This window comes from Cydia pomonella, chromosome 3 (assembly GCF_033807575.1).
Source record: "Cydia pomonella isolate Wapato2018A chromosome 3, ilCydPomo1, whole genome shotgun sequence".
Lineage (NCBI taxonomy): Eukaryota > Metazoa > Arthropoda > Insecta > Lepidoptera > Tortricidae > Cydia > Cydia pomonella.
The window spans coordinates 21,182,610-21,196,242 of NC_084705.1; the positions used below are offsets into that span (position 1 = coordinate 21,182,610).

A 13,633-nucleotide genomic window follows, 5' to 3' on the forward strand; every position below is an offset into this window, starting at 1 on the left:
GTTTTATTTATTTTATTTAAATTCAACTAAGCAGTCGCACTAAAATTTTCGTCGTTTTAATTAGTTTGATGAATCGACGACCACCATTAATTTGACGTTCAAGGGTTCCCCAGTGATCTTCTTCAATGTCAACAAATGTACAGTCCCAATAGTTTTACTATCGTCTTTCAAACGGATGTAGTAGCATTGTCAAAGATTAGCTGTGAATTACGCTTTTGTTAGTAATAAGAATACGTAGGAGCAAGCTATTGGTTTATTGGTTAAGTTACATGTCATGCAGTATTCCATATTGCATTTGTATTCAATCTTTTAGCCACCCGATGAAGATTCAAAATACAATGGCATGACTATAACCGCGAAAATCGAAATTTGTCAATTGCGAGCATTTTTCTCTGTCACTAATTACGTCTTTACGTCTTAGTAAGAGTAAAAGAGAAAGATCCCCGCAATTTGTGAATTTCGGGTTTCGCGGTAGGCCCCCCTGGGCGACTAGAGTTCATAATATGCCATTCAAAATAATGCCACATCAATTGTGAAACACATAATTTTGAATACGAAAAGGCTTGACATAGGCTCGGGCCTAAAATACAGTAGAATTTGAGTATGACCTATGTATAAGCAAATGTTTAAGGAGCAGTAGTTGAAATGGAGTACATTTCAAAAATCGCAAATAATTCTAGACTCGATGCACTTTATATTATGGTGACAGTGGTGACAATCCTGTGTCTGTGACACTTACCATGGCGTCTTTCGAATTCGTGATTTTCGCAATTATTCCGTTTTCGACGCGCTATCAAAATATATCAGGAAACTTAATGTTTTCATAAGCCGTCCATTTCAGAGAGTTTTACATTTTGTAATAATAAATATTTTTCAACTCTTTAACAGGTGTTTCAATCTTAACGTTCCGTATATATTTCTTCAGGTGGACTGTAACAAGCAATCAATACTTCATTCAAATCTACGCTCTATAGAAAGTTTATCAAATCTAAAGTAGTTTTTTCTGTACGTTTTCCTCTAATTATAATTGCATTCGTAAGGTTAAAATCGGCCCCAAAACGATTTTTTTAATAAAGGAATTCAAAATAAGTATAAACCTTGCAAATTCATGCTGCACTATGCAACTTCTGACATACAACAGAGCGCCAACTAAGCCCAAATAAGCGGTAACGTAGGTAAATAAGTAAATTATGACTAGGGAGCGGAGCAAACCCATGCTCTATGATACCCCCATAGTCATTTCATTTGTAATCCATATTAAGAGTTAAGTTTGTGAATTTTATTGCGGTTAAGCTTGCTCATTTTTCTTTTGTATGTTTTGTAAATAACGAGTAGACGGATAGTGTCAAGACGCCGACCGAGTTGTCATAGATGTCAATGTCATCGATTTAAGGTTCTAACAAACTGGCGTACCGGGTCGTGAGCAAAGAATATAATACTCACTGTCGTGACCATCGACCGGTCCAAGGCCTGTTTCATCGAGTGGAAGGTGGTCCACCCTACGTCCGTTAAAGACGCAGCTATAAGCAGCCTTTATTTATAGCTGCGTCCCTAACGGACTGTCACCCTGACAAAGATGTGCTGCTGGATTAACGTCACGGTCCAGTACGTCCGCTTTTACATTATTATGATTTTTTTAAAGGTAAAAGAATCCGAAATTTTACGTTACAATTTTGTTAAAACCTTGCATTAAATAAATAATCCGTTACTCAGGAATATATTTTTATTATAAAAAGTTGGTTTCAGAGTCTGCGTGAAACTGATTGTTGCTGTTATCATTTCCTTTATCACTTTGACATGACATGACATGACAGTGACATTGACTACCTAACCTATAGTGTCATCTCGGGCTACGTTCGAAGGGCAAACGGACTCCGGAAAATACAGTTATTTTTATTATTAATCTAGTTTCAAATCAGGTAGGTTAAATCTTGACATGAACTTCGTTTTTTTATTATTATTTATTTACTTTGCATTTTAATATCCCGCTGTAATCTAACATAACCTTGACATGATATAAAATAGTAGAATACGTAATTATTTCAATGAAAATTATCATAACGATGCCTATGGTACCTATATGTTAATATCCAATAGTTATGCAAGATCAACATTGACTGCCTTTTATCTTCTCCTAGTAGTAAAGTTGCTATTCAGTTTGTAAGTGTCTTAATATTAATATTTACCATATTTATATATTTTTTTGTTTCTTACTAAGCAGGCGTGCTATTTTTTCAGCCACAATGGCGAAGCTACTAGCGTCACTAAAAAGCAAAGAATTCAGGGATTACCTGATGAGGTGAGGATATTTTACTACTAACTAGCTTAAATCTAAAATAGGCCCTTGAGGCATACCAAGGATGCTTAAATTTGACATATGTGTCAATCAGAATCAGAATATGTTTCTGATGCCAAACATAGTTTCTAACATCACTTATAGCTTTATTTAGGGTGATAGCATTCAGCTCTGTAAGTCAATTTTAGTGAATATGGATAGCCAACCATGTGGTATAAAAAGTGCCAATAAGATAAGAGTTCTTTATATTTCCAGCACACATTTCTGGGGTCCGGTAGCAAACTGGGGCATTCCTTTAGCAGCCATTGCAGACACTCAGAAAGATCCCAGTTTTATAAGCGGGAAAATGACATTTGGTAAGACTTGACAATAAGGTTTTTTTCTATGTACCTTATTACTTTGCAATTGTTGTGATCATGATTGTTGCAATAATGTGTTGACTGAATTCAGCTCTTCATTTATGATTTTTTTAATTCACTGAGTACCTAAGTATCATTGAATAGCATTCAAAATGAACAATCCGGGCACTGTACAAAACTGACCACAATATTTTTAAGTCAACAATTTATAAAGAGATAAATATTATTTTACTCATAGTCTTAAAATGTATACAATAATTAACAGAAAAATTTAATTATAACATTCCTGCTAGTTAAATAATAATTTTATCTAAGACAGGTTTATTTATGGCCTCTCTAAGTGAGTGTAACAATAAATACCTGAATATGAAGGTATTTATAACTCAAGTGTTTTCTGTAGTGGCACTTCAAGAATACTCGAGAATACTTTTCTGCCATTTATCTACACAATAAATTACTATGACTGTCTTGGCCTTGTTCTATAAACCTAAAGCTTTGCAAATTGATTAAGATTAATAATAACCGTGTATGCATGTTTATTTTTTGTTCCTATAAACACTGAAGCACTTCAAACAATGGAAACCTGAAAGAGATCAACTAATTTAGCTGCAAAAAGGCCTGTTTTAAAAACCTTTATTCTATATTGGCATCATTATACCTGTTATAGACAGCAAACCGGATCAACATCCTTAACCATGCTAAGTTGTCATAATTTTGAAATTTTGTGCTGATAAGATCAATAGGAAATTATATTTCGTCACTTCATTTTTCAGATATAATTTTATATTAACCATGTAGTTTCCCTATTGTACAGATAGCATCGCACACATTTAAGAGTAACTATTTTGATTAAAACTGTGAAAACCAATTTCCGCCCACTTCCGCTTACTGGTTACCTGCGTGCGGCGACCGCTGCGCTCTTCATTCTTTATTTGTGCGTGGTAGCGTCCACACCTCGGTCTAGTTGCCGAACACTTCGGCACAAGACCACATTTTTTATAACGATCTTCGTTGCCTACTATGGTGTTAGCTGTGAGATTTCATTGAATTCGTTGTGCAATATACATATATTTGTTTTTAAAATCGTTGTGCAATCCTTCAACTTGAAGGACATACATACATCCTGGAGGTTAGTCGAGAACTAACACGATGGAAAAAATCATCCTGGAGGTTGGTCGTGAACCAACACGAAGGAAAGTCTGTTCGTATTTCGAACACCGATTTCGCCCGGGGGTTGGTCGTGAACCAACACGAAGGTATAAGATCGGATAACGCACAACGAAACAAAGGCATAAAAAATCATCCTGGGGGTTGGTCGTGAACCAACACGAAGGAAAGTCTGTTCGTATTTCGAACACCGATTTCGCCCGGCGCGGCGATTGGTCGTGAACCAAAAGATCGGATAATGCACAACGCACACCGAAACAAAGGGCCTAGACATTAATATTGGTGCATTTTTCATAATACCCATATATTTTGTGGGAAATTTATTGCCTTAAAAATGGGAATAATGTTGTGTTATAAAGCCGAGGGAGGCTTTCTTTTTATTTGGTTTTAGACGGCCCAACACTTAAAATATATCCAAATTTTACTCACACCTAACCCATAGTACGGTATTAAATGAAAAAAGAAGTATGAATCCCCGCCCATAGGTTGAATGTAAATCAACAAGCGACTCACAAATGTTGTATTTAACACAATAGTACATTGTTTTTATACTACACTACCCACATAAATATAATATTAATACATTGGGTAGGTATAACTTGTCTCTAAAAGTGGGAATTGCTACGTGTACCTACATCACGTCACAGTATTATTTAAAGTATATTCTTTCTGACGTACAATATTTAAACTCTTATATGTCATAAAAGACCTGTAATGGATTTGAAAGCAATTTCTAAACTTAATCTTGATCTTGTTAATATGTATAGTGGTGCCCTGACAGTGCATACTTTTTGGTGTCGATTTTTAAATCATTATGATATGCAGAAACATTCATAAATCGAACTATAAAAATATGGCTACGTACGTCAATAATGTTATGGGCAACTTTGGTTTACTCCAATATTAAATCGCATAAAAAAGAGTCAACCAAATGAATACTTATATCAAAATATACCTATTTATAATATCAGTTTTAAGAATCTTTATTTCTCAAAATAAGATATAACAAAACTTGATATAAATGAGTAATTGTCATGGTCGCTTATTGGCGATGCCAGTAAGTACTTATTATCTGTTTGAAAATTAGATTTTTTCTTAAAGTTATACCGGATAATTAATTCAATTGAATCATTGAATTATAATAAGTACACTTACTTCAATTGAATTAGAGGAAGACGAGTTTTTTCATCACAATTTACTAGAACAATTTGCAAGAGCTCAGTGTCAAGCACCACTAGAGTACCATCCATCTGAGTTAATCAGAATATGGTTTTCTCTTCATTTTGGCGAGTTGCACATATTAAGATATTTTGTTCGCATCTCTCACATACATTGAGTGTTTATTTTTATGGTTGTAAATAATCGGTAACTAGGTAAATACCTATTCATATATTTATTTAATTGTATTAAAACAACAAGACGATTACCCTCTGATTATCCTTTAAAGGATTACCCCTCAGATTACTACTTAAATAACTAAATAATTAATTAGGTAATAGAAATCGTATAAAATAAATAAATAAATGTATGGTTCAACTCTCATGTGTCTGTCGCGGTACTCTTTCAGCCATTGCGATGGTACTATGCAATACGTTCACTAGACTTAAAACACGCAAAACGGTTATGCAATATGTTTTTGCTAAGTTTGAAATATATGTACATATACATTTAGTATCTGTAATCTAATTATACTACTGTATAATTAATATAGTCATTCATAAAATTAAGACCGAATCACTAAATATAATATTTGTTTTCTAAACTCGCAATACAACCACAGTAGCAATACATTTTTTTATTTTATTATGCCAGTTATTCTATAAGTGTATTTTTTATACATTATAAAAATATACAACATTACGTCTATGTCTTTCGTTACCGACAGAGCGAATATTTGGATAAAATAAAAATAGAGGGCATTTGAGATTTGATGCTTAATACGTGAAAAACTATGGATTGTTATCGTGGTTGATTGCTGTGCTAGTTTAGTTTGCGCTGAGAGAATAGCAGCTACAGCACCGATATTTGTGCAAATATGGTCAATCGTGTCATGCTGTCATTAATATTTAATAAAAGAAAAAAGGTCATCTTATTTATCTTTATTCGAATGAAAAGACTTGTCACATGGAGTCATGTACATATGTTTATTAAGCTAATTACTGATCATGTATGTTGTACGCTGACTTTACCTACTCAGGTTTAACTGGTTATTATTAACTTAGCACCGTAATACGAGTAGCTCGAATATACATTAGGTATATAAAATTAATTTATAAATATATTCCGATGTCATTAATGGGCCTTGGCCCTTGCCCTATTTATTATATGCAATATGAGCGCAATAATAAACATTTCAATTTGGGTAAATTATAATGTTATATAAGAAATAACTTCGAAAGTTGAGTAGTAGTTATAGTAGCCTTATAAATTTATTTTTTCATATCTTAACCGAAAGCATATGGATTTATGCACGTTCATATATTTCTTATATTTCAAGAACATGATGGATTTTTGCATTTGATAAAATCCAAAATATATTTCTTCTTGAATAGATCAGAGATTTTAATGCATTTTAATGACGTTAGACACGTTTTGGAGAAAATAAAATAAAAAACTATTATTTTTAAATTAAAAATCTTAAAACGCGCTAGGCCGCGTGAGTCTTTGTATCTACAAAGACTCGTTGTGTCACTATTCGTTCAGCAGGAGCTGCTGTAAGCCGACATGCGTGTGCATGAGCCTAATAACTGAATTTTCTCATTGTCGCCATCTGCTCAATGAATACAACGTATCCTACCCTGTCTGGAGGTAACGCTGGGTTGTATCGTTGACATAAATTACGTCTTATTTTAGTTATTATTACTCTTAGACGAGTCTGAAGTTGATATCAATAGTAGTACCGCCTGTCTTCTTTAATTCCGTATCGCGGACAAGGACCGCTAGTGAACTTTCATACATTCATAAATGGACGTTTTATGAATTAATTCTACTTTTTGAAATCGAATTAAACTGAATGTAAAGTAGACCACAAAGTGTATAGAATCTTAGTGAATTATGTTTCATTGTGAACAACAAATTGAAACGGGATGATTAGGCTTTGTTTTGATATCCTAAAAGGTGTATTAAAATATATATATATATATATATATATATATATCATGTGTACATACCTAATATGTACTTTTTATTTTGAACCTACATACCTAAACTTTCTTTATGCTTTTAAACAAGGCTTCATAACTCAATTGCCACAGTATACTTGTGTACACATATTATGTCCTGAACTTGGTCTGCAGTCTACGCAGGTGGGCTACTCTGCGTTCGATACAGTGATAATAACTTCAATTACTTGATGGCTTAAAACACAACCCATTACACAGTTGTTCGCTAAAGCATTGATTTAATTTTGGTTCAGTTTCATTTACCATACTTCTGGATTTCTTTAGCAGTCAATTAAAATAGTATCATGTGTTTTCATAAAAAAGGATCATCAGATCGTTTTCTTTTATTATAGAATTGGTTAAAGTTAAACGACTGAAATACGATTTTAAATAATATAACTCAAAACATCAAAATATGGTATATTTGGGACACTAACTTAATACAACTGATGAAAATAAATCTCTAGAAATTGAAAATAAATAAATTCTGATCAAAATAAATCTTTAGCACCTGAAAATAAATAAATTCTAGCCATATATAGATGGCGATTAACTTATAATCTAATAATTTGAAACATTAAACTATAATATGAATATCTCATACCAAGGATACTTTATATGAGTAACGGCCTAACTGCAAATACAGTAGTTCAGATAAATAAAAAATAAATAAAAATACTAAATATTTCGGTTTATCACCATGGTTAACATTAACAAATAATTTTCACCCGAATGACTTATTTTACTTCGGACTAAGATAGATATATGTTTTTAGTGTCTCACTATGATGTTTTTTAATAATATATTTCTAATGTTAGTACGGTGTATACGTAACGTACAGTAAATAAAATAAAATCCTGCGGTCATTGGCATGGCATATAAATTGGGAAGTTTTTTCTCTCTCTTTGGGACGTCCCGGCGTCCATGTGCTAGTTAGGAGGAACGTCTTAACTTAAACCAGATACTCAGACAGCCAAAGCTTTCGGCTTATTTCAACCAAAACTTATATCTCTAAACATCTACATGGTTAATATAAAATTATATCTGAAAAATGAAGTGACGAAATATAATTGATGATCAAACGAACTTCTTGAAGTGAAGTTCGATCGATATTATATGAGTCACTTCATTTGAAGATATAATATAAGGTCCCACCCACCCTAGAGCCCTGATATAAGTTTTGGTTCCTGCCTTCTTTAAAAATAATGAAGAGCGCAGCGGTCGCCGCACGCAGGTAACCAGTAAGCGGAAGTGGGCGGAAATTGGTTTTCACAGTTTTAATCAAAATAGTTACTCTTAAATGTGTGCGATGCTATCTGTACAATAGGGAAACTACATGGTTAATATAAAATTATATCTTCAAATGAAGTGACTCATATAATATCGATCGAACTTCACTTCAAGAAGTTCGTTTGATCATCAATTAGTAATTCTTTATTAGTAATGCATGGAATTAGTCATAACATATAACAAAACAAATACATTAATAGATTTGAATTTTAAAGTTGTTGTTGTTGTGCTAGGCATTTTGTCATGGTTTTAAAGTAGCCAATAATAAAACTAATATTCCCCAACCAACCAATATTTTTATAGACACTATCAGTAATGTCCATAAGATCATATTGTTATCAACTCATCTCGACCTTGTCCTATTTAGTTAAAGTTTATAAAGAAAACTTTGCGTGTCTGGCTTGCTCCATACTGGAGCTGATTACTTTGAAGTAATGACTGTTAATCTCCATATTAAGTAGGTACATAAATAAAATAAAATAAAAGCATTGTGCTCCCCCTTAGACTTCTGTTCATTTTATATGGTCTGGCCACATGGTCCTACTGCTTTCTTGAAAAGAGTTGGTTTAAGAAATTGTAAATGACATTGAGATGCCCCTTTGTATACATATTCTGCAGCAATAAATCGCCATTTAGACACTGAACCTTCTAACTTTCACAAGATGAAGTAAGTAGTATGTACCAAGTTCAAGAGCTATCATGATATCTTGGACCAAAAATTTTATCAAAGGAACATCAAATATACTTTTCCCCATCTATGTACCTGCTCTTGTCGCTGAAACTAGTTATCTTTTTTATAGCAGTGTGCTTTGCATAATAAAGATAACAGTGATTTAACGAATAAAATTTATAACCACTCAAATAGCACGATACAATCTCCTTATCTTTATATATACTTAGCAATAAGATCTGTGTATTCGAATGTTTATCTTAGGAACCATTGACATATATGTATCTAAGGACGGGCTTTACGGGCAATAAGAATGGGGCTATATAGTACAGCGGTGTCACGCACGAATTCGAGCCAATCGTGCAGTCTAACGCCACAACGCGATTAGTGGATGAGTTCGCATCACGCGCGCGATTGGTCGCAACTAGTTGCGTTGGACTGCACGATTGACTCGAATTCGTGTGTGACATCGCTGAACTAGCACCGTTCTTATTGCCCGTGAATCCCGTCCTTAGATATTATATAATATCGTCGTTGCGCTTTTCAAAATTAATACGTGTTCGATTTTTGATTGACAAATAGTTACCTAGAAACAAAACACATAAAGTATTAATTCGTTTAATTAAAATCGCGCACATATCAGATCTGGTAAGCGCAACGACGATATATGTCAATGTTAGGAACGCTCTGAAACCTAATCTTATTGGATTTTTACGATTACATATATTTTATGGTGTCAAAATCCTCTTTAGTAACATAAGCAGGAGTCAGCCAACCTATTTATCTCTTTTGTGGTACAGTTGCAGCTCATTTAGTTTTCCAAAAATCAAGCAAATTAAATTGCTTGATTTTTGGGAATCTAACCATTTTGAAATTCGCAAACATGGTGTTTTTCTCTTCTGTTGGCTCTTATTTTGAATGGTTCGCCGACGCAAATGCTTTATTATTGCATTATTTAATTAATAATGGATATTGGTTACCGGTAGAATTAATTTACGATTTGTAGTGAATGCAATGCATTTTTTTTTCAGTTTTCCACAACTTTTATCCATATTGATTAGTACATACTGATAAAGATGATAAAAAACTTCTTTATGTTTTTTTATCTTATTAGCTGCCCAGTATGTTTTAGTAACTGAATAATTAATGCAAAGTCGTATCGTTCCGCAGCGCTGTCGCTGTACTCGCTCATGTTCATGCGGTTCGCGTGGCGCGTGCAGCCGCGCAACATGCTTCTCTTCGCCTGCCACTTCACCAACGAGTGCGCGCAGCTCACGCAGGGCGCGCGCTTCATCAACTACCAGTACCTCGGCGGCAAGGCCGCTAGCGAGAATAAAGCGGCCAGCGACAAAACTAGCGAGACTAGCCAAAAATAAATATAACGAGACGTTGTCCCGATCAACGTAGCCTTCCCAGCCATCTTTGTAGTAGCCGAAATACCTGAATCAAAAATAATCACCCTTTTTTAGGGTGGTTAAAACAGAGATGGACTTGGTTAGTTTTAAAAATGTGTCGACGCGTATGAAAATTACTTAAGTCCTCAAAAGTTTCATAAATAAAATTCTGTTATAATTTTGCGTGGACTAAAGCAATTTTGATATGTAGACATAAATGAACGTTACAGTTTCTTAGCCGAATTTGACACGTTTTATGCCAGTTTCGTTTTATTTACATTGCATAAGTTACCTTAGCTATCTGTTATTATTTAAGATTTAAACACTGGAAACCTTAATGAGCAGATAGTTAGTTAATTTGTAAGTAGGTAGTCACTTATGGCATCGCTCTGATACTTTACTGTTACCATTTTAACAAATAGTAATCAAGAATCAAATAGTAGTCTTAGTTTGAACTTAGTAACAATGTAGCCACTCATGAATGACGATATCTTTATCGATTAAATAAGGAAGAAATAAATACCTAGCTATTATAATTATATTGGTAAGGCTGATTCAAATTTTGTAGACCTTATTTTTTTAAGTCGCAATCGCTTAATGTAGTCCCACAAGGAAAATCAATGTGGATTTGTCAGATTTTTTAATTAAGTACTTTTTAGGGGTTGCGATCGAACTTTGAAAGTTTTTTTTTATATTAGTTTTCGTTTTTTCCTTGTGGAACAAAGAGTCAGAATATAACACGATTTTTAAAAATAATTAAGTACTTACAGTCATGTTTTTGAGGTACTGAGTATTGATTGATTCAGCAGTGTGGAGTCCTAAAGCGTGAAAATATCAACGGTATTCTGTATTGTCAAAGAGGTAACACATTAATAATATGAATATATCTTGACTCACCATCTCAAAATAAAAATAAAGCGAAAAACGAAAATAAATAAAAAATCCTCTTGTATGGAAGGTCCAAATTTTCAAAGTGCGGGCAACGACCCTTAAAAAAGAATTCAAAATATAGATATCAATATCAAATAATTAATTATTAAAGGTCCTTATCACGTCTGTGGGTAGGTAAGGGGGCTCTATTCGACTATTTGGCATGTCAGCTAAGTTCATGTAAGAACTTTCTTGTGTAAGATAGCTTATGTACTCATGAATTTACAATAAAGTGCCAGTAGCCACCTCAAGACCTGTCAATCTGACGAGTCAAATAGGCCTCCAGCCCTCCAGTTAAATGTATGTATATGACATATGCTTACAAGTTGAAACTGATTTCGTTCTTCTTGAGTATAGGTAGGTATACGGCGAGCTGCAAACGTAAATTCCATTCATAAAGTAGGTATGTACTTTTGCAGCTGGGTTCTACTCATTATGTTAATAGGGGTATTACTGCAATGTACTGCCGCCAGAGTGCAGCACGAGCACATCTTGTAATCCATACGTATACATATTGCCTACGCCTTGAACAGTTTTTTGAGAAGTTTTCACTATGACAGTGTATCAAGGCTGTTTGTTTATCGATCGTCTATCGCAAAACGCAAAAATCTAAATTTCGTTTCTGCTTCTTTATCGCTTGAATATGCAAGATTGATAGGGAGACAGATAACGAAATTCAGATTTTTGTGTTTCGCGGTAGGCCCTCAGTATGTGCTAGTGGCGCTCTCTACGCAAGTTTTGCGTAATATTAATATTCTCTATTACGAAGTGATAATTAAGGTAAATTGTGCTAGTGTCGAAACTGACATGACTCGATCCATTAATTATACGTAGGTTGTATATTCTTTATGTTTGTAAAGATGGGTATATTTTTTGACTATTTATGAATATCTAATTTTATTACATTTTATTGTTGATCTGTTTAAGATTGTTTTATTTAACTCGAACTCAATTGTACATACTACAATGTACACTGGTTTGTAATTCGTATAGTAGGTAACTTTCTCGTTAGTAATAAAGTGTTATTTTTATATACAAGGTATCCTTACCGTTTTCGCCTTCTTTCGCCACGTTTTAGCACAATTGCACAAGTACGTTGACGAATAAAATAATTATAAATTAGGCCTAGGTAGTAATTTTCACTCCAAATAAAAGTATGGTTACATTTTTATGTCAATCTGTTATGTATTATGATAAAAATATGCAAGTTTTTTTTATCGCGAGCCGTTTGCTAAAAATGCTATGTTCTTTTGTCACTGGCATACTACCTAGGATGAACATATTAAAAACAAAGGCATTTTAGAAATGTTTGTAGAGGTACTATAGACTAGAGCCGGAGTCCGGACCAAGCAGACCCCACAAAGACTTTGCTGTGACAAAGTGTGTAGTGTTGGTGTAGTGTCACCAATTAACCATAGATGTTAGTTACCTAATATGAAAATATGTGACGTTCCACGGATAAAGGTACCTTAAGGCGGCCGGCAGTTACGTCACTTAGCACCGCATTACTATTCGAGCGCTGTTAATATAATTAGCGTAAGCGCTAACCGCCATAAGGCACCTTTACTCGTGGAACGTCACATATTACGTTTATATTATAATAGCACTTCTGCACTTTATCACGTCAAAGTCTGCGCAGTTTAGAGATGGGCAGTGAGTAAATACTTACTGAAGTAAATACTTTTAGCAGTATTTACTCGTTTATACCCAAATTGGTGGGTATAAACTATTTAGAGTGCTGAAAGGGACATATAAATTTGAAATATGGGTGTATTTTGTAAGCCGCTACTGGATTAAGTACTCAAAATTGTAAGAAATATATTAGGGGGGCACTCCGTACATGTAACTAATTGTCACAAAAAAGAAGAAAACAGAAACCACCAAGGTATTACACATCATTAGATAATTTGGATACTTGAATACTTTTGGAAGAAACCGGTTTCTAAAGGTTGAAATAATGTTTATCACTCTTTAACTTTCAAACCAAAGTTTAAAAAAATATCAGGAAATTAGCCGTAGAATAGAGTACTAAAAATACTTTGAACATGTTCGGATGAGCCGTTTTTGAGTTTTCTTTAAAAACCCTTTAAGTGCAGAGTAGGTAAACACGCACTTTTGCGCGATATGCAGCTACCTAGAACATCAATAGAACTTAAGTCCCATATTTTAAAAGTAAATACCTTCTTATTAAAAACAAAATTGTTAACTGCGTATTATCAGAATTTGCCTCTCATTGATGATTACCTTTTTTTTCACATATTAAGCGTCCTATATGCTTTTTATTATGTAAATGTTGTTAATATACGTCAACACTATTCATTAAAAAACAATTTAGTTCTTAAATCTCACTTTTTAAAATAAGTATA

General features: G+C 33.7%; 1 protein-coding gene and 1 long non-coding RNA gene across 3 annotated transcripts; one reads left to right on the forward strand and one right to left on the reverse strand.

Annotated features, from left to right (window-relative positions):
• Positions 1-235: 235 nt before the first annotated feature.
• Positions 236-1,647, reverse strand: LOC133516298 (uncharacterized). The gene is made up of 2 exons (XR_009799198.1): positions 1,098-1,647; positions 236-930 (listed from the first exon to the last, which is right to left on the reverse strand). It is a non-coding gene; the product is annotated as an uncharacterized LOC133516298 (long non-coding RNA).
• Positions 1,648-1,790: 143 nt separating this feature from the next.
• LOC133516297 (mitochondrial pyruvate carrier 1) lies at positions 1,791-12,193 on the forward strand. 2 transcript variants are annotated; one of them, XM_061849149.1, is made up of 4 exons: positions 1,791-1,919; positions 2,239-2,299; positions 2,552-2,652; positions 10,114-12,193. In XM_061849149.1, exons 2-4 carry the CDS (start codon positions 2,244-2,246, stop codon positions 10,317-10,319), a joined length of 363 nt encoding a protein of 120 aa, XP_061705133.1. In that variant the 5' UTR covers positions 1,791-1,919; positions 2,239-2,243; the 3' UTR covers positions 10,320-12,193. The 2 variants fall into 2 exon arrangements, with proteins under 2 accessions (XP_061705133.1, XP_061705134.1); XM_061849150.1 differs by lacking the exon at positions 1,791-1,919 and adding an exon at positions 1,986-2,160.
• Positions 12,194-13,633: the final 1,440 nt, after the last annotated feature.